Genomic DNA, 20999 nt, shown 5'->3' on the forward strand with positions numbered 1-20999 from the left:
GACACGGAGACACGTGGAGACACACAGAGACACACAGAGACACGTGGAGACACACGGAGACACGTGGAGACACACGGAGACACAGAGACAGAGACACACGGAGACACAGAGACAGAGACACATGGAGACACAGAGACACGTGGGGAGACACACGGGGAGACACACGGAGACACAGAGACACAGACACACGGAGACACAGAGACAGAGACACGTGGGGAGACACACGGGGAGACACACGGAGACACGTGGAGACACACAGAGACACACAGAGACACGGGGAGACACACGGAGACACAGAGACACAGAAACAGAGACACACGGAGACACAGAGACACAGAGACACAGAGACACGGGGAGACACGTGGGGAGACACACGGGGAGACACAGAGACACAGAGACACACGGAGACACAGAGACACACGGAGACACAGAGACACAGAGACAGAGACACGGGGAGACACGTGGAGACACACGGAGACACAGACACACGGAGACACAGACACACGGAGACACAGAGACACAGAGACAGAGACACGGGGAGACACGTGGGGAGACACACGGGGAGACACAGAGACACGTGGAGACACAGAAACAGAGAGACACAGAGACATAGAGAGAGACACAGAGACACGTGGAGACACAGAGACAGAGACACACGGAGACACAGAGACACGTGGAGACACACGGAGACACAGAGACAGAGACACAGAGACAGAGAGACACAGAGACATAGAGAGAGACACAGAGACACGGGGAGACACGTGGGGAGACACACGGGGAGACACAGAGATAGAGAGACAGAGACATAGAGAGAGACACAGAGACACGGGGAGACACGTGGGGAGACACACGGGGAGACACAGAGACAGATAGACACAGAGACAGAGAGACAGAGACATAGAGAGAGACACAGAGACACGGGGAGACACAGAGACAGAGAGACACAGAGACAGAGAGACACAGAGACACGGGGAGACACACGTGGGGAGACACAGAGACACGTGGAGACACAGAGACAGAGAGACACAGAGACACAAGAGAGACACAGAGACATAGAGAGAGACACAGAGACACGTGGAGACACAGAGACAGACACAGAGACACAGAGAGACACAGAGACATAGAGAGAGACACAGAGACACGTGGAGACACAGAGACAGAGAGACACAGAGACACAGAGAGACACAGAGACATAGAGAGAGACACAGAGACACGTAGAGACACAGAGAGACACAGAGACACAGAAACATAGAGAGAGACACAGAGACACGTAGAGACACACAGAGACACACAGAGACACGGGGAGACACAGACACGGGGAGACATGGGGACACGGAGACACGTGGAGACACAGAGACACAGAGACAGAGAGACACAGAGACATAGAGAGAGACACAGAGACACGTGGAGACACAGAGAGACACAGAGGCACACAGAGACACGGGGAGACACAGAGACACGGGGATACACGGGGACACAGAGACACATGGGGAGACACGGAGACACAGAGACACGGGGAGACACAGAGACACAGAGACACACGGGGAGACACAGAGACACACGGAGAGACACACGGAGACACAGAGACACGGGGAGACACACAGAGACACACGGGGAGACGCACGGAGACACACGGGGAGACACACGTGGAGACACAGAGACACACGGAGACACAGAGACACAGAGATACGTGGAGACACAGAGATACGTGGAGACACAGAGATACGTGGAGACACAGACATAGAGACACACAGAGACACACGGAGAGACACAGAGACACATGGCGAGACACAGAGACACGTGGGGAGACAGAGACACAGAGAGACATGAGAGACACGTGGAGACACAGAGACACGGAGACACGGAGACATGGAGACACAGAGACACAGAGACACGTGGAGACACGGAGACACGGAGACACAGAGACACAGAGACAGAGAGACACAGAGACACACAGAGACAGAGACACGGAGACACGGAGACAGAGAAACACAGAGACACACAGAGACGGAGACACACAGACAGAGAGACACAGAGACACGTGGAGACACGGAGACACGGAGACACAGAGACACACAGAGACAGAGAGACACAGAGACACGTGGAGACACAGAGACACGTGGAGACACAGAGACACGGAGACACACGGGGAGACATAGAGACACGTGGAGACACGGAGACACAGAGACACAGAGACACAGAGACACGGAGACACACAGAGACACACGGGGAGACACAGAGACACGGGGACACAGAGACACACAGAGACACACGGAGACACAGAGACACACGGGGAGACACAGAGACACGGGGACACAGAGACACACAGAGACACACGGAGACACAGAGACACGGGGACACAGAGACACACAGAGACACAGGAGACACAGAGACACAGAGACACACAGAGAGACACAGAGAGACAGAGACACAGAGGCACAGAGACACAGAGACACACGGAGACACAGAGACACGTGGAGAGACACGGAGACACGGAGACAGAGAGACACGGAGACACACGAGGAGACACAGAGACACGTGGAGACACGGAGACACAGAGACACAGAGAGACACAGAGACACGGAGACACGTGGAGACACAGAGACACACGGAGAGACACACGGGGAGACATAGAGACACTGAGACACACGGAGAGACACAGAGACACGGAGACACGCGGGGAGACACACAGAGAGACACGGAGATACAGAGACACATGGAGACACAGACACGGAGACACACGGAGACACAGAAACACGGAGACACGGAGATACAGAGACACAGAGACACGGAGACACGAGGACACACAGAGACACGGAAACACAGAGACACACGGGGAGACACACGGAGACACAGAGACAGAGACACGGAGACACACGGGGAGACACACGGAGACACAGAGACACAGAGACACGGAGACACTGAGACACACGGGGAGACACAGAGACACACGGAGACACGGGGAGAGACAGAGACACACGGAGACACAGAGACACACGGAGACACGGAGACACGCGGGGAGACACACGGAGACACGCGGGGAGACACGGAGACATGCGGGGAGACACGGAGACAGGGAGACACGGGGAGACACACGGAGACACGCTCGTAGACCCAACACTGCACCTCCGATTAGTGGGTGATTGGTGAGTGAGTCGTGAATAATTGGTGAGTCTCTCTCTGTGTCTCTGTCTCTCTCTTTGTCTTTGTCTCTGTCTCTTTGTCTCTCTCTCTCACTGTCTCTCACTCTCTCTCTGTCTCTCTCGCTCTGTCTCTGTCTCTCTGTCTCTCTCTCTGTACCTCTCGCTCTGTCTCTCTGTCTCTCTCTCTGTCTCTCTCTGTCTCTCTCTCTCTGTCTCTCTCTCTGTCTCTGTCTCTCTCGCGCTGTCTCTGTCCGTCTGTCTCTGTCTCTCTCGCTCTGTCTCTTTCGCTCTGTCTCTCTGTCTCTCTCCACAGGATGTGGATGGAGAGGATGCGGAGGAAGAGGAGGAGGGAGGAGGAGGAAGAGGTGGAGACGAAGACCAGGTACAGTAACTCGCTCGCACTCGGTTAGACTCGCTCGCTATACGTACGTCTGTGTGTGTACGTCTGTGTGTGTGTACGTGTGTGTGTGTGTACGTGTGTGTACGTCTGTGTGTGTGACGTGTGTGTGTGTAAGTCTGTGTGTGTGTGTACGTCTGTGTGTGTGTACGTGTGTGTGTGTACGTGTGTGTGTGTACGTGTGTGTGTGTGTGTACGTGTGTGTGTGTACGTGTGTGTGTGTACGTGTGTGTGTGTACGTATGTGTGTGTGTGTGCGCGTGTGTGTGTGTACGTGTGTCAGTCTATGGGTCTCTGTGTGAGAGTCTGTGTGTCTCTGTGTGAGTCTGTGTGTGTCTCTGCTTGACTCTGCGTGTCTCTGTGTGTGTCTCTTTGTGTGTCTCTGTGTGTGTCTCTGTGTGTGTCTCTGTGTGTGTCTCTGTGTGAGTCTCTGTGTGTCTCTGTGTGTCTCTGTGTGTGTCTCTGTGTGTGTCTCTGTGTGAGTCTCTGTGTCTCTGTGTGTCTCTGTGTGTCTGTGTGTGAGTCTCTGTGTCTCTGTGTGTGTCTCTGTGTGAGTCTTTGTGTCTCTGTGTGTCTCTGTGTGAGTCTCTGTGTCTCTGTGTGTCTCTGTGTGTGTCTCTGTGTGAGTCTCTGTGTGAGTCTCTGTGTGTCTCTGTGTGTCTCTGTGTGTCTCTGTGTGAGTCTCTGTGTGAGTCTCTGTGTGAGTCTTTGTGTCTCTGTGTAAGTCTCTGTGTGAGTCTCTGTGTCTCTGTGTGAGTCTCTGTGTCTCTGTGTGAGTCTCTGTGTGTCTCTGTGTGTCTCTGTGTAAGTCTCTGTGTGTGTCTCTGTGTCTCTGTGTGTCTCTGTGTGAGTCTCTGTGTGTCTCTGTGTGTCTCTGTGTCTCTGTGTGTCTCTGTGTGAGTCTCTGTGTTTCTGTGTGTCTCTGTGTGAGTCTCTGTGTCTCTGTTTGAGTCTCTGTGTCTCTGTTTGAGTCTCTGTGTCTCTGTGTGTCTCTGCGTGTGTCTCTGTGTGTGTCTGTGTGAGTCTTTGTGTCTCTGTGTGTCTCTGTGTGAGTCTCTGTGTGAGTCTCTATGTCTCTGTGTGTCTCTGTGAGTCTGTGTGTCTCTGTGTGTGTCTCTGTGTGAGTCTCTGTGTGTCTCTGTGAGTCTCTGTGTGTCTCTGTGTGTGTCTTTGTGTCTGTCTCTGTGTGTGTCTCTGCGTGAGTCTCTGTGTGTCTCTGTGTCTCTATGTGTCTCTGTGTGAGTCTCTGTGTCTCTGTGTGTGTCTCTGTGTGTCTCTGTGTGTGTCTCTGTGTGTCTCTGTGTGTGTCTCTGTGTCTCTGTGTGTCTCTGTGTGAGTCTCTGTGTGTCTCTGTGTGTCTCTGTGTGTGTCTCTGTGTCTCTGCGTGTGTCTCTGCGTGTGTCTCTGTGTGTGTCTCTGTGTGTATCTCTGTGTGTGTCTTTGTGTGTGTCTCTGTGTGTGTCTCTGTGTCTCTGTGTGTGTCTCTGTGTGTCTCTGTGAGTCTCTGTGTGTCTCTGTGTGTGTCTCTGTGTGTGTCTCTGTGTGAGTCTTTGTGTCTTTGTGTGTGTGTCTCTGTGTGTGTCTCTGCATGAGTCTCTGTGTGTCTTTGTGTGTCTCTATGTGTCTCTGTGTGAGTCTCTGTGTCTCTGTGTGTGTCTCTGTGTGTCTCTGTGTGTGTCTCTGTGTGTCTCTGTGTGTGTCTCTGTGTGTGTCTCTGTGTGTGTCTCTGTGTCTCTGTGTGTGTCTCTGTGTGTCTCAGTGTGTGTCTCTGTGTGTGTCTCTGTGTGTGTCTCTGTGTGTCTCTGTGTGTGTCTCTGTGTGTGTCTCTGTGTGTGTCTCTGTGTGTGTCTCTGTGTGTGTCTCTGTGTGTCTCTGTGTCTCTGCGTGTGTCTGCGTGTGTCTCTGTGTGTGTCTCTGTGTGTGTCTCTGTGTCTCTGTGTGTCTCTGTGTGTCTCTGTGTGTGTGTCTCTGTGTCTCTGTGTGAGTCTCTGTGTCTCTGTGTGTCTCTGTGTGAGTCTCTGTGTCTCTGTGTGTGTCTCTGTGTGTGTGTCTCTGTGAGTCTCTGTGTGTGTCTCTGTGTGTGTCTCTGTGTGTCTCTGTTTGAGTCTGTGTGTCTCTGTGTGTGTCTCTGTGTGAGTCTCTGTGTGAGTATTTGTGTCTCTGTGTGTCTCTGTGTGTCTGTGTGTGAGTCTCTGTGTCTCTGTGTGTGTCTGTGTGTGTGTCTCTGTGTGTGTCTCTGTGTGTCTCTGTGTGTCTCTGTGTGTGTCTTTGTGTGTCTCTGTGTGTGTCTCTGTGTGTCTCTGTGTGTGTCTCTGTGTGTGTCTCTGTGTGTCTCTGTGTGTCTCTGTGTGAGTCTCTGTGTGTGTCTCTGTGTGTGTCTCTGTGTGTGTCTCTGTGTGTCTCTGTGTGTGTCTCTGTGTGTGTCTCTGTGTGTGTCTCTGTGTGTGTCTCTTTGTGAGTCTCTGTGTGTGTCTCTGTGTGAGTCTCTGTGTGAGTCTCTGTGTGAGTCTGTGTGTCTCTGTGTGTGTCTTTGTGTGAGTCTGTGTGAGTCTGTGTGTCTCTGTGTGTGTCTCTGTGTCTCTGTGTGTCTCTAGGAGTGGGCTGAGCTTCAGCAAAGCATCCACAAGAGGGAGAGGGCGCTGATGAACTCACGGAGTCGCTACACTCACACCGTGTACACTCCCTCCTACCCAGAGGTACTCACCTACTCACTCACCTACTCACTCACTCACCTACTCACTCACCTACTCACTCACTCACCTACTCACTCACCTACTCACTCACCGACTCACTCACCTACTCACTCAGCTACTCACCTACTCACTCACCGACTCACTCACCTACTCACTCACTCACCTACTCACTCACTCACCTACTCACTCACCTACTCACTCACCGACTCACTCACCTACTCACTCACCTACTCACCTACTCACTCACCTACTCACTCACTCACTGACCTACTCACTCACTCACCTACTCACTCACCTACTCACTCAACTACTCACTCACCTACTCACCTACTCACTCACCTACTCACTCACCTACTCACTCAGCTACTCACCTACTCACTCACCTACTCACTCACCTACTCACTCACCTACACACTCACCTACACACTCACCTACTCACTCACCTACTCACTCACCTACTCACTCACCTACTCACTCACCTACTCACTCACCTACTCACCTACTCATTCACCTACTCACTCACCTACTCACTCACCTACTCACTTACTCACCTACTCACTCTCTCACCTACTCACCTACTCACTCACCTACTCACCTACTCACTCACCTATTCACTCACCTATTCACCTACTCACTCACCTACTCACTCACATACTCACTCACCTACTCACTCACCTACTCACTCACTCACCTACTCACTCACCGACTCACTCACCTACTCACTCACCTACTCACCTACTCACTCACCTACTCACCTACTCACTCACCTACTCACTCACTCACCTACTCACTCACCTACTCACTCACCTACTCACCTACTCACTCACCTACTCACTCAGCTACTCACCTACTCACTCACCTACTCACTCACCTACTCACCTACTCACTCACCTACACACTCACCTACACACTCACCTACTCACTCACTCACCTACTCACTCACCTACTCACTCACCTACTCACTCACCTACTCACTCACCTACTCACCTACTCATTCACCTACTCACTCACCTACTCACTTACTCACCTACTCACTCACCTACTCACCTACTCACTCACCTACTCACCTACTCACTCACCTACTCACCTACTCACTCACCTACTCACCTACTCACTCACCTACTCACTCACCTATTCACCTACTCACTCACCTACTCACTCACATACTCACTCACCTACTCACTCACCTACTCACTCACCTACTCACTCACCTACTCACTCACCTACTCACCTACTCACTCACATACTCACTCACTCACCTACTCACTCACTCACTCACCTACTCACTCACCTACTCACTCACCTACTCACCTACTCACTCACCTACTCACCTACTCTTTCACCTACTCACCTACTCACTCACCTACTCACTCACCTACTCACTCACCTATTCACCTACTCACTCACCTACTCACTCACATACTCACTCACCTACTCACTCACCTACTCACTCACCTACTCACTCACCTACTCACTCACTCACCTACTCAACTACTCACTCACCTACTCACTCACTCACCTACTCACCTACTCACTCACCTACTCATTCACCTACTCACTCACTCACCTACTCACTCACCTACTCACTCACCTACTCACTCAGCTACTCACTCACCTACTCACTCACTCACCTACTCACTCACCTACACACTCACTCACCTACTCACTCACCTCCTCACTCACCTACTCACTAACCTACTCACTCACCTACTTACTCACCTACTTACCTACTCACTCACCTACTCACTCACCTACTCACTCACCTACTCACTCACCTACTTACTCACCTACTTACCTACTCACTCACCTACTCACTCACCTACTCACTCACTCACCTACTCACTCACCTACTCACTCACCTCCTCACTCACCTACTCACTCACCTACTCACTCACCTACTCACTCACCTACTCACTCACCTACTCAATCACTCACCTACTCAATCACTCACCTACTCACTCACTCACCTACTCACTCACCTGCTCACCTACTCACTCACCTACTCACTCACCTACTCACTCACCTACTCAACTACTCACTCACCTACTGAACTACTCACTCACCTACTTACTCACCTACTCACTCACCTACTCACTCACCTACTCACCTACCCGCTCACCTACTCACTCACCCACTCACTCACTCACCTACACACTCACCTACTCACTCATCTGCCCACTAACCTGTGTCTCTCTCTCCCCGTGTCTCTCTCTCCCCGTGTCTCTCTCCCCGTGTCTCTCTCCCCGTGTCTCTCTCCCCGTGTCTCTCACTCCCCGTGTCTCTCCCCGTGTCTCTCTCCCTGTGTCTCTCTCTCCTCGTGTCTCTCTCTCCCCGTGTCTCTATCTCCCCGTGTCTCTCTCCCCATGTCTCTCTCCCCGTGTCTCTCTCTCTCTCTCTCCGTGCCTCTCTCCCCGTGTCTCTCTCTCCCCGTGTCTCTCTCTCCCCGTGTCTCTCTCTCCTCGTGTCTCTCTCTCCCCGTGTCTCTCTCCCCGTGTCTCTCTTCCCATGTCTCTCTCTCCCCGTGTCTCTCTCCCCGTGTCTCTCTCTCTCCCCGTGTCTCTCTCTCCCCGTGTCTCTCTCTCTCCGTGTCTCTCTCCGTGTCTCTCTCCCCGTGTCTCTCTCTCCCTGTGTCTCTCCCCGTGTCTCTCTCTCTCCCCGTGTCTCTCTCCTCGTGTCTCTCCCCGTGTCTCTCTCTCCCCGTATCTCTCTCCCCGTGTCTCTCTCTCCCCGTGTCTCTCTCCCCGTGTCTCTCTCCCCGTGTCTCTCTCCCCGTGTCTCTCTCCCCGTGTCTCTCACTCCCCGTGTCTCTCCCCGTGTCTCTCTCCCTGTGTCTCTCTCTCCTCGTGTCTCTCTCTCCCCGTGTCTCTATCTCCCCGTGTCTCTCTCCCCATGTCTCTCTCCCCGTGTCTCTCTCTCTCTCTCTCCGTGCCTCTCTCCCCGTGTCTCTCTCTCCCCGTGTCTCTCTCTCCCCGTGTCTCTCTCTCCTCGTGTCTCTCTCTCCCCGTGTCTCTCTCCCCGTGTCTCTCTTCCCATGTCTCTCTCTCCCCGTGTCTCTCTCCCCGTGTCTCTCTCTCTCCCCGTGTCTCTCTCTCTCCCCGTGTCTCTCTCTCCCTGTGTCTCTCTCTCTCCGTGTCTCTCTCCGTGTCTCTCTCCCCGTGTCTCTCTCTCCCTGTGTCTCTCCCCGTGTCTCTCTCTCTCCCCGTGTCTCTCTCCTCGTGTCTCTCCCCGTGTCTCTCTCTCCCCGTATCTCTCTCTCCGTGTCTCTCTCCCCGTGTCTCTCCCCGTGTCTCTCTCTCTCCGTGTCTCTCTCCCCGTGTCTCTCTCTCCTCGTGTCTCTCTCCCCCCGTGTCTCTCTCTCCCCGTGTCTCTTTCCCCGTGTCTCTCTCTCCCCGTGTCTCTCTCTCCCATGTCTCTCTCTCCCCGTGTCTCTCTCTCCCGTGTCTCTCTCTCCCCGTGTCTCTCTCTCTCCCCGTGTCTCTTTCCCCGTGTCTCTCCCGTGTCTCTCTCCCCGTGTATCTCTCTCCCCGTGTCTCTCTCTCTCCGTCTCTCTCCCCGTGTCTCTCTCCCCTTGTCTCTCTCCCCGTGTCTCTCTCTCCCCGTGTCTCTCTCTCCTTGTCTCTCTCTCTCCCCGTGTCTCTCTCTCCCCATGTCTCTCTCCCCGTATCTCTCTCCCTGTGTCTCTCTCCCCGTGTCTCTCTCTCCCCGTGTCTCTCTCTTCCCGTGTCTCTCTTCCCCCGTGTCTCTCTCCCCCTGTCTCTCTCCCCGTGTCTCTCTCCCCGTGTCTCTCTCTCCGTGTCTCTCTCCCCGTGTCTCTCTCTCCCCATGTCTCTCTCCACCATGTCTCTCTCCCCGTGTCTCTCTCTCCCCGTGTCTCTCTCTTCCCGTGTCTCTCTCTCCCCGTGTCTCTCTCCCCGTGTCTCTCTCTTCCCGTGTCTCTCTCTCCCCGTGTCTCTCTCCCCGTGTCTCTCTCTCCCCGTGTCTCTCTCTCCCCGTGTCTCTCTCCCCGTGTCTCTCTCCCCCCGTGTCTCTCTCCCCCCGTGTCTCTCTCCCCCTGTGTCTCTCTCCCCGTGTCTCTCTCTCCGTGTCTCTCTCCCCGTGTCTCTCCCCCCGTGTCTCTCTCTCCCCGTGTCTCTCTCTCTCTGCCCGTGTCTCTGCGTGTGCAGGAGAAGCAGGAGTGGTGGTGGTTGTACATCATGGACAAGCGGAGACAGAGTCTGGTGACGCCCCCTCTGCACGTGTGCACGCTGCGAGACTCAGAGGAGGTGCGGGGTGGACAACACAACTCACCACAACTCACCACAACTCACCACAACTCACCACAACTCACCACGACTCACCACAAGTCGCCACAACTCAACACAACTCACCACAACTCACCACGACTCACACAACTCACCACGACTCACCACGACTCACCACGACTCACCACAACTCACCACGACTCACCACGACTCACCACAACTCACCACAACTCACCACGACTCACCACAACTCACCACAACTCATCACAACTCACCACGACTCACCACAACTCACCACAACTCACCACAACTCACACAACTCACCACGACTCACCACAACTCACCACGACTCACCACAACTCACCACGACTCACCACGACTCACCACCACTCACCACGACTCACCACAACTCACCACAACTCACCACAACTCACTACAACTCACCACAACTGACCACAACTCACCACAACTCACCACAACTCACTACAACTCACCACAACTGACCACAACTCACCACGACTCACCACGACTCACCACGACTCACCACAACTCACCACGACTCACCACGACTCACCACAACTCACCACGACTCACCACAACTCACCACAAGTCGCCACGACTCACCACAACTCACCACAACTCACCACAACTCACCACGACTCACCACAACTCACCACGACTCACCACGACTCACACAACTCACGACAACTCACCACAACTCACCACAACTCACACAACTCACCACGACTCACCACAACTCACCACAACTCACCACAACTCACCACGACTCACCACAACTCACCACAACTCACCACTACTCAAACAACTCACCACGACTCACCACGACTCACACAACTCACCACAACTCACCACGACTCACCACGACTCACCACAACTCACCACAACTCACCACAACTCATCACAACTCACCACGACTCACCACGACTCACCCCGACTCACTACAACTCACCACAACTCACCACAACTCACCACAACTCACCACGACTCACCACAACTCACCACTACTCATCACAACTCACCACGACTCACCACAACTCACACAACTCACCACGACTCACCACTACTCACCACGACTCACCACAACTCACCACAACTCACCACGACTCATCACAACTCACCACGACTCACCACAACTCACCACAACTCACCACAACTCACTACAACTCACCACAACTCACCACAACTCACCACGACTCACCACAACTCACCACAACTCACCACAACTCATCACAACTCACCACGACTCACCACAACTCACCACGACTCACCACGACTCACCACAACTCACCACAACTCACCACGACTCATCACAACTCACCACGACTCACCATGACTCACCCCGACTCACCCCGACTCACCACGACTCACCACGACTCACCACAACTCATCACAACTCATCACGACTCACCACGACTCACCACGACTCACCACAACTCACCACAACTCATCACAACTCATCACGACTCACCACGACTCACCACGACTCACCACAACTCACCACGACTCACCCCTACTCACCACGACTCACCACAACTCACTACGACTCACCACGACTCACCCTAACTCATCACAACTCACCCCGACTCACCACGACTCACCACAACTCACCACAACTCACCACAACTCACCACAACTCATCACGACTCACCACGACTCACCACGACTCACCACAACTCATCACGACTCACCACAACTCATCACGACTCACCACGACTCACCACTACTCACCTCTATCGTCCATTGTGGACCTGTGGAGAGATGTAGACTCACACGTGTCTCTCTCTCCCCGTGTCTCTCTCTCCCCGTGTCTCTCTCTCCCCGTGTCTCTCTCTCCCCGTGTCTCTCTCTCCCCGTGTCTCTCTCTCCCCGTGTCTCTCTCTCCCCGTGTCTCTCTCTCCCTGTGTCTCTCTCTCCCCGTGTCTCTCTCTCCCCGTGTCTCTCTCTCCCCGTGTCTCTCTCTCCCCGTGTCTCTCTCTCCCCGTGTCTCTCTCCCCGTGTCTCTCCCCGTGTCTCTCTCTCCCGTGTCTCTCTCTCCCCGTGTCTCTCTCCCCCTGTCTCTCTCTCCCCGTGTCTCTCTCTCTCCCCGTGTCTCTCTCCCCGTGTCTCTCTCTCCCCGTGTCTCTCTCTCCCCGTGTCTCTCTCTCCCCGTGTCTCTCTCTCCCCGTGTCTCTCTCTCCCCGTGTCTCTCTCTCCCCGTGTCTCTCTCTCCCCGTGTCTCTCTCTCCCTGTGTCTCTCTCTCCCCGTGTCTCTCTCTCCCCGTGTCTCTCTCTCCCCGTGTCTCTCTCTCCCCGTGTCTCTCTCTCCCCGTGTCTCTCTCCCCGTGTCTCTCCCCGTGTCTCTCTCTCCCGTGTCTCTCTCTCCCCGTGTCTCTCTCCCCCTGTCTCTCTCTCCCCGTGTCTCTCTCTCTCCCCGTGTCTCTCTCCCCGTGTCTCTCTCTCCCCGTGTCTCTCTCTCCCCGTGTCTCTCTCTCCCCGTGTCTCTCTCTCCCCGTGTCTCTCTCCCCGTGTCTCTCCCCGTGTCTCTCTCTCCCGTGTCTCTCTCTCCCCGTGTCTCTCTCTCACCGTGTCTCTCTCTCCCCGTGTCTCTCTCTCCCCGTGTCTCTCTCTCCCCGTGTCTCTCTCTCCCCGTGTCTCTCCCCGTGTCTCTCTCTCCCGTGTCTCTCTCTCCCCGTGTCTCTCTCTCCCCCCGTCTCTCTCTCCCCGTGTCTCTCTCTCTCCCCGTGTCTCTCTCTCCCCGTGTCTCTCTCTCCCCGTGTCTCTCTCTCCCCGTGTCTCTCTCCCCGTGTCTCTCCCCGTGTCTCTCTCTCCCGTGTCTCTCTCTCCCCGTGTCTCTCTCCCCGTGTATCTCTCTCCCCGTGTCTCTCTCTCCCCGTGTCTCTCCCCCGTGTCTCTCTCTCCCCGTGTCTCTCTCTCCCCGTGTCCCTCCCCCGTGTCTCTCCCCCGTGTCTCTCTCCCCGTGTCTCTCTCCCCGTGTCTCTCTCTCCCCGTGTCTCTCCCCCGTGTCTCTCCCCCGTGTCTCTCTCCCCGTGTCTCTCTCCCCCCGTGTCTCTCCCCCCGTGTCTCCCCCCCCGTGTCTCTCCCCGTGTCTCCCCCCCTTGTCTATCTCCCCGTGTCTCCCTCTCCCCGTGTCTCCCCCCCCCGTGCCTCTCCCCCCGTGTCTCCCCCCCCCGTGTCTCCCCCCCGTGTATCCCCCCCCCCCGTGTCTCTCTCTCCCCGTGTCTCCCCCCCGTGTCTCTCTCTCCCCATGTCTCTCTCCCCGTGTCTCTCTCTCCCCGTGTCTCTCTCCCCGTGTCTCTCTCTCCCCGTGTCTGTCTCTCCCCGTGTCTCTCTCTCCCCGTGTCTCTCTCTCCCCGTGTCTCTCTCCCCCGTGTCTCTCTCTCCCCGTGTCTCTCTCCCCGTGTCTCTCTCTCCCCGTGTCTCTCGCTCCCCGTGTCTCTCCCCATGTCTCTCTCCCCGTGTCTCTCTCCCCGTGTCTCTCTCTCTCCCGTGTCTCTCTCTCCCCGTGCCTCTCTCCCCGTGTCTCTCTCTCCCCGTGTCTCTCTCTCCCCGTGTCTCTCTCTCCCCGTGTCTCTCTCCCCCGTGTCTCTCTCCCCCGTGTCTCTCCCCCGTGTCTCTCTCCCCGTGTCTCTCTCCCCCGTGTCTCCCCCCCCCCCCGTGTCTCTCCCCCCGTGTCTCCCCCCCCGTGTCTCTCCCCCCGTATCTCCCCCCCCCCGTGTCTCTCTCTCCCCGTGTCTCCCCCCCGTGTCTCTCTCTCCCCGTGTCTCTCTCTCCCCGTGTCTCTCCCCCGTGTCTCTCTCCCCGTGTCTCTCTCCCCGTGTCTCTCTCCCCGTGTCTCTCTCTCCCCCATGTCTCTCTCCCCGTGTCTCCCCCCCGTGTCTCTCTCCCCGTGTCTCCCCCCCGTGTCTCTCTCCCCCCGTGTCTCTCTCCCCCGTGTCTCTCCCCGTGTCTCCCCCCCATGTCTCTCTCCCCCCGTGTCTCTCTCCCCGTGTCTCCCCCCCGTGTCTCTCTCTCCCCGTGTCTCCCCCCCCGTGTCTCTCTCCCCGTGTCTCTCTCTCTCGTGTCTCTCTCCCCGTGTCTCTCTCCCCGTGTCTCTCTCTCCTCCGTGTCTCCCCCCCGTGTCTCTCTCCCCGTGTCTCTCTCCCCGTGTCTCCCCCCCGTGTCTTTCCCCCGTGTCTCCCCCCCGTGTCTCCCCCCCGTGTCTCTCCCCCGTGTCTCTCTCTCCCCGTGTCTCCCCCCCGTGTCTCCCCCCCGTGTCTCCCCCCCGTGTCTCCCCACCGTGTCTCTCTCCCCGTGTCTCTCCCCGTGTCTCTCTCTCCCCGTGTCTCTCTCCCGCGTGTCTCTCTCTCCCCGTGTCTCTCTCTCCCCGTGTCTCTCTCTCCCCGTGTCTCTCTCTCCCACCGTGTCTCTCTCCCCGTGTCTCTCTCTCCCCGTGTCTCTCCCTCTCCGTGTCTCTCTCTCCCCGTGTCTCTCTCTCCCCGTGTCTCTCTCCCCGTGTCTCTCTCTCCCCGTGTCTCTCTCTCCCCGTGTCTCTCTCTCCCCGTGTCTCTCTCTCCCCGTGTCTCTCTCCCCGTGTCTCTCCCCGTGTCTCTCTCTCCCGTGTCTCTCTCTCCCCGTGTCTCTCTCTCACCGTGTCTCTCTCTCCCCGTGTCTCTCTCTCCCCGTGTCTCTCTCTCCCCGTGTCTCTCTCTCCCCGTGTCTCTCTCCCCGTGTCTCTCCCCGTGTCTCTCTCTCCCGTGTCTCTCTCTCCCCGTGTCTCTCTCTCCCCCCGTCTCTCTCTCCCCGTGTCTCTCTCTCTCCCCGTGTCTCTCTCTCCCCGTGTCTCTCTCTCCCCGTGTCTCTCTCTCCCCGTGTCTCTCTCCCCGTGTCTCTCCCCGTGTCTCTCTCTCCCGTGTCTCTCTCTCCCCGTGTCTCTCTCCCCGTGTATCTCTCTCCCCGTGTCTCTCTCTCCCCGTGTCTCTCCCCCGTGTCTCTCTCTCCCCGTGTCTCTCTCTCCCCGTGTCTCTCCCCCGTGTCTCTCCCCCGTGTCTCTCTCCCCGTGTCTCTCTCCCCGTGTCTCTCTCTCCCCGTGTCTCTCCCCCGTGTCTCTCCCCCGTGTCTCCCCCCCCGTGTCTCTCCCCGTGTCTCCCCCCCTTGTCTATCTCCCCGTGTCTCCCTCTCCCCGTGTCTCCCCCCCCGTGTCTCTCCCCCCGTGTCTCCCCCCCCCGTGTCTCCCCCCCCGTGTATCCCCCCCCCCGTGTCTCTCTCTCCCCGTATCTCCCCCCCGTGTCTCTCTCTCCCCATGTCTCTCTCCCCGTGTCTCTCTCTCCCCGTGTCTCTCTCCCCGTGTCTCTCTCTCCCCGTGTCTCTCTCTCCCCGTGTCTCTCTCCCCCGTGTCTCTCTCTCCCCGTGTCTCTCTCCCCGTGTCTCTCTCTCCCCGTGTCTCTCGCTCCCCGTGTCTCTCCCCCATGTCTCTCTCCCCGTGTCTCTCTCCCCGTGTCTCTCTCTCCCGTGTCTCTCTCTCCCCGTGCCTCTCTCCCCATGTCTCTCTCTCCCCGTGTCTCTCTCTCCCCGTGTCTCTCTCTCCCCGTGTCTCTCTCTCCCCGTGTCTCTCTCCCCCGTGTCTCTCCCCCGTGTCTCTCTCCCCGTGTCTCTCCCCCCGTGTCTCCCCCCCCGTGTCTCTCCCCCCGTATTTCCCCCCCCCCGTGTCTCTCTCTCCCCGTGTCTCCCCCCCGTGTCTCTCTCTCCCCGTGTCTCTCTCTCCCCGTGTCTCTCCCCCGTGTCTCTCTCCCCGTGTCTCTCTCCCCGTGTCTCTCTCCCCGTGTCTCTCTCTCCCCCGTGTCTCTCTCCCCGTGTCTCCCCCCCGTGTCTCTCTCCCCGTGTCTCCCCCCCGTGTCTCTCTCCCCCCGTGTCTCTCTCCCCCGTGTCTCTCCCCGTGTCTCCCCCCCGTGTCTCTCTCCCCGTGTCTCTCTCCCCGTGTCTCCCCCCCATGTCTCTCTCTCCCCGTGTCTCCCCCCCGTGTCTCTCTCTCCGTGTCTCTCTCTCTCGTGTCTCTCTCCCCGTGTCTCTCTCCCCGTGTCTCTCTCTCCCCCGTGTCTCCCCCCCGTGTCTCTCTCCCCGTGTCTCTCTCCCCGTGTCTCCCCCCCGTGTCTTTCCCCCGTGTCTCCCCCCCGTGTCTCCCCCCCGTGTCTCTCCCCCGTGTCTCTCTCTCCCCGTGTCTCCCCCCCGTGTCTCCCCCCCGTGTCTCCCCCCCGTGTCTCCCCCCCGTGTATCTCTCCCCGTGTCTCTCCCGGTGTCTCTCTCCCCCGTGTCTCTCTCTCCCCGTGTCTCTCTCTCCCCGTGTCTCTCTCTCCCCGTGTCTCTCTCTCCCCGTGTCTCTCTCTCCCACCGTGTCTCTCTCCCCGTGTCTCTCTCTCCCCGTGTCTCTCCCTCTCCGTGTCTCTCTCTCCCCGTGTCTCTCTCTCCCCGTGTCTCTCTCTCTCCCCGTGTCTCTCTCTCCCCGTGTCTCTCTCTCCCCGTGTCTCTCTCTCCCCGTGTCTCTCTCTCCCCGTGTCTCTCTCTCCCCGTGTCTCTCTCTCCCCGTGTCTCTCTCTCCCCGTGTCTCTCCCCGTGTCTCTCTCCCCGTGTCTCTCTCTCCCCGTGTCTCTCTCTCCCCGTGTCTCTCTCCCCGTGTCTCCCCCCCGTGTCTCTCTCCCCCGTGTCTCTCCCCCGTGTCTCTCCCCCGTGTCTCTCCCCCGTGTCTCTCTCTCCCCGTGTCTCCCCCCCGTGTCTCTCTCTCCCCGTGTCTCTCTCCCCGTGTCTCCCCCCCGTGTCTCTCTCTCCCCGTGTCTCTCTCCCCGTGTCTCCCCCCCGTGTCTCTCTCTCCCCGTGTCTCTCTCTCCCCGTGTCTCCCCCCCGTGTCTCTCTCTCCCCGTGTCTCCCCCCCGTGTCTCTCTCTCCCCGTGTCTCTCTCCCCGTGTCTCCCCCCCGTGTCTCCCCCCTGTGTCTCTCCCCCGTGTCTCTCCCCGTGTCTCCCCCCCGTGTCTCTCTCTCCCCATGTCTCTCTCTCCCCATGTCTCTCTCCCCGTGTCTCCCCCCCGTGTCTCTCTCCCCGTGTCTCTCTTTCCCCGTGTCTCCCCCCCGTGTCTCTCTCCCCGTGTCTCTCTCCCCGTGTCTCCCCCCCCGTGTCTCTCTCCCCGTGTCTCTCTCCCCGTGTCTCTCTCTCTCCCCGTGTCTCTCTCTCCCCGTGTCTCTCTCCCCGTGTCTCTCTCTCCCCGTGTCTCTCTCTCCCCGTGTCTCTCTCTCCCCGTGTCTCTCTCTCCCCGTGTCTCCCCCCCGTGTCTCTCCCCTGTGTCTCCCCCCCGTGTCTCTCTCTCCCCGTGTCTCTCTCTCCCCGTGTCTCTCTCTCCCCGTGTCTCTCTCTCCTCGTGTCTCTCTCTCCCCGTGTCTCTCTCACCGTGTCTCTCTCTCCCCGTGTCTCTCTCTCCCCGTATCTCCCCCCCGTGTCTCTCCCCCGTGTCTCTCCCCGTGTCTCCCCCCCGTGTCTCTCTATCCCCGTGTCTCTCTCTCCCCGTGTCTCTCTCTCCCCGTGTCTCCCCCCCGTGTCTCTCTCCCCGTGTCTCTCTCTCCCCGTGTCTCCCCCCCGTGTCTCTCTCCCCGTGTCTCTCTCCCCGTGTCTCCCCCCCGTGTCTCTCTCTCCCCATGTCTCTCTCCCCGTGTCTCTCTCTCCCCGTGTCTCTCGCTCCCCGTGTCTCTCCCCCATGTCTCTCTCCCCGTGTCTCTCTCCCCGTGTCTCTCTCTCCCGTGTCTCTCTCTCCCCGTGCCTCTCTCCCCGTGTCTCTCTCTCCCCATGTCTCTCTCCCCGTGTCTCTCTCTCCCCGTGTCTCTCTCCCCGTGTCTCTCTCTCCCCGTGTCTCTCTCTCCCCGTGTCTCTCTCCCCCGTGTCTCTCTCTCCCCGTGTCTCTCTCCCCGTGTCTCTCTCTCCCCGTGTCTCTCGCTCCCCGTGTCTCTCCCCCATGTCTCTCTCCCCGTGTCTCTCTCCCCGTGTCTCTCTCTCCCGTGTCTCTCTCTCCCCGTGCCTCTCTCCCCGTGTCTCTCTCTCCCCGTGTCTCTCTCTCCCCGTGTCTCTCTCTCCCCGTGTCTCTCTCTCCCCGTGTCTCTCTCCCCCGTGTCTCTCCCCCGTGTCTCTCTCCCCGTGTCTCTCCCCCCGTGTCTCCCCCCCCGTGTCTCTCCCCCCGTATTTCCCCCCCCCCGTGTCTCTCTCTCCCCGTGTCTCCCCCCCGTGTCTCTCTCTCCCCGTGTCTCTCTCTCCCCGTGTCTCTCCCCCGTGTCTCTCTCCCCGTGTCTCTCTCCCCGTGTCTCTCTCCCCGTGTCTCTCTCTCCCCCGTGTCTCTCTCCCCGTGTCTCCCCCCCGTGTCTCTCTCCCCGTGTCTCCCCCCTGTGTCTCTCTCCCCCCGTGTCTCTCTCCCCCGTGTCTCTCCCCGTGTCTCCCCCCCGTGTCTCTCTCCCCGTGTCTCTCTCCCCGTGTCTCCCCCCCATGTCTCTCTCTCCCCGTGTCTCCCCCCCGTGTCTCTCTCCCCGTGTCTCTCTCTCTCGTGTCTCTCTCCCCGTGTCTCTCTCCCCGTGTCTCTCTCTCCCCCGTGTCTCCCCCCCGTGTCTCTCTCCCCGTGTCTCTCTCCCCGTGTCTCCCCCCCGTGTCTTTCCCCCGTGTCTCCCCCCCGTGTCTCCCCCCCGTGTCTCTCCCCCGTGTCTCTCTCTCCCCGTGTCTCCCCCCCGTGTCTCCCCCCCGTGTCTCCCCCCCGTGTCTCCCCCCCGTGTATCTCTCCCCGTGTCTCTCCCGGTGTCTCTCTCCCCCGTGTCTCTCTCTCCCCGTGTCTCTCTCTCCCCGTGTCTCTCTCTCCCCGTGTCTCTCTCTCCCCGTGTCTCTCTCTCCCACCGTGTCTCTCTCCCCGTGTCTTTCTCTCCCCGTGTCTCTCCCTCTCCGTGTCTCTCTCTCCCCGTGTCTCTCTCTCCCCGTGTCTCTCTCTCTCCCCGTGTCTCTCTCTCCCCGTGTCTCTCTCTCCCCGTGTCTCTCTCTCCCCGTGTCTCTCTCTCCCCGTGTCTCTCTCTCCCCGTGTCTCTCTCTCCCCGTGTCTCTCTCTCCCCATGTCTCTCCCCGTGTCTCTCTCCCCGTGTCTCTCTCTCCCCGTGTCTCTCTCTCCCCGTGTCTCTCTCCCCGTGTCTCCCCCCCGTGTCTCTCTCCCCCGTGTCTCTCCCCCGTGTCTCTCCCCCGTGTCTCTCCCCCGTGTCTCTCTCTCCCCGTGTCTCCCCCCCGTGTCTCTCTCTCCCCGTGTCTCTCTCCCCGTGTCTCCCCCCCGTGTCTCTCTCTCCCCGTGTCTCTCTCCCCGTGTCTCCCCCCCGTGTCTCTCTCTCCCCGTGTCTCTCTCTCCCCGTGTCTCCCCCCCGTGTCTCTCTCTCCCCGTGTCTCCCCCCCGTGTCTCTCTCTCCCCGTGTCTCTCTCCCCGTGTCTCCCCCCCGTGTCTCCCCCCTGTGTCTCTCCCCCGTGTCTCTCCCCGTGTCTCCCCCCCGTGTCTCTCTCTCCCCATGTCTCTCTCTCCCCATGTCTCTCTCCCCGTGTCTCCCCCCCGTGTCTCTCTCCCCGTGTCTCTCTTTCCCCGTGTCTCCCCCCCGTGTCTCTCTCCCCGTGTCTCTCTCCCCGTGTCTCCCCCCCCGTGTCTCTCTCCCCGTGTCTCTCTCCCCGTGTCTCTCTCTCTCCCCGTGTCTCTCTCTCCCCGTGTCTCTCTCCCCGTGTCTCTCTCTCCCCGTGTCTCTCTCTCCCCGTGTCTCTCTCTCTCCGTGTCTCTCTCTCCCCGTGTCTCCCCCCCGTGTCTCTCCCCTGTGTCTCCCCCCCGTGTCTCTCTCTCCCCGTGTCTCTCTCTCCCCGTGTCTCTCTCTCCCCGTGTCTCTCTCTCCTCGTGTCTCTCTCTCCCCGTGTCTCTCTCACCGTGTCTCTCTCTCCCCGTGTCTCTCTCTCCCCGTGTCTCCCCCCCGTGTCTCTCCCCCGTGTCTCTCCCCGTGTCTCCCCCCCGTGTCTCTCTATCCCCGTGTCTCTCTCTCCCCGTGTCTCTCTCTCCCCGTGTCTCGCCCCCGTGTCTCTCTCCCCGTGTCTCTCTCTCCCCGTGTCTCCCCCCCGTGTCTCTCTCCCCGTGTCTCTCTCCCCGTGTCTCCCCCCCGTGTCTCTCTCCCCGTGTCTCTCTCCCCGTGTCTCTCTCACCCCGTGTCTCTCTCTCCCCGTGTCTCTCTCTCCCCGTGTCTCTCTCTCCCCGTGTCTCTCTCTCTCCCCGTGTCTCTCTCTCCCCGTGTCTCTCTCCGTGTCTCTCTCCCCGTGTCTCTCTCTCCCCGTGTCTCTCTCTCCCCGTGTCTCTCTCTCCCCGTGTCTCTCTCTCCCCGTGTCTCTCTCTCCCCGTGTCTCTCTCTCCCCGTGTCTCCCCCCCGTGTCTCTCTCTCCCCGTGTCTCCCCCCCGTGTCTCTCTCCCCGTGGCTCTCTCTCCGTGTCTCTCTCTCCCCGTGTC

The 20999-nt window shown here is 58.5% G+C and overlaps 1 protein-coding gene across 1 annotated transcript in view; it reads left to right on the forward strand.

Moving 5' to 3' along the window:
- The window catches only part of SEC63 (SEC63 protein translocation regulator), a 100536-nt gene that overhangs the window by 71152 nt on the left and 8385 nt on the right, over positions 1-20999 (forward strand). Inside the window, exons 17-19 of the mRNA XM_076054426.1 lie at positions 3457-3525; positions 6134-6235; positions 10396-10494. Of these exons, the coding sequence (XP_075910541.1) occupies positions 3457-3525; positions 6134-6235; positions 10396-10494 (270 nt within the window). The remainder of the gene's footprint in view (positions 1-3456; positions 3526-6133; positions 6236-10395; positions 10495-20999) is intronic.

This window comes from Petromyzon marinus, chromosome 66, assembly GCF_048934315.1.
Source record: "Petromyzon marinus isolate PM22_M1 ecotype Great Lakes invasive population chromosome 66, UKy_Petmar_22M1.pri1.0, whole genome shotgun sequence".
Taxonomy (NCBI): Eukaryota; Metazoa; Chordata; class Hyperoartia; order Petromyzontiformes; family Petromyzontidae; genus Petromyzon; species Petromyzon marinus.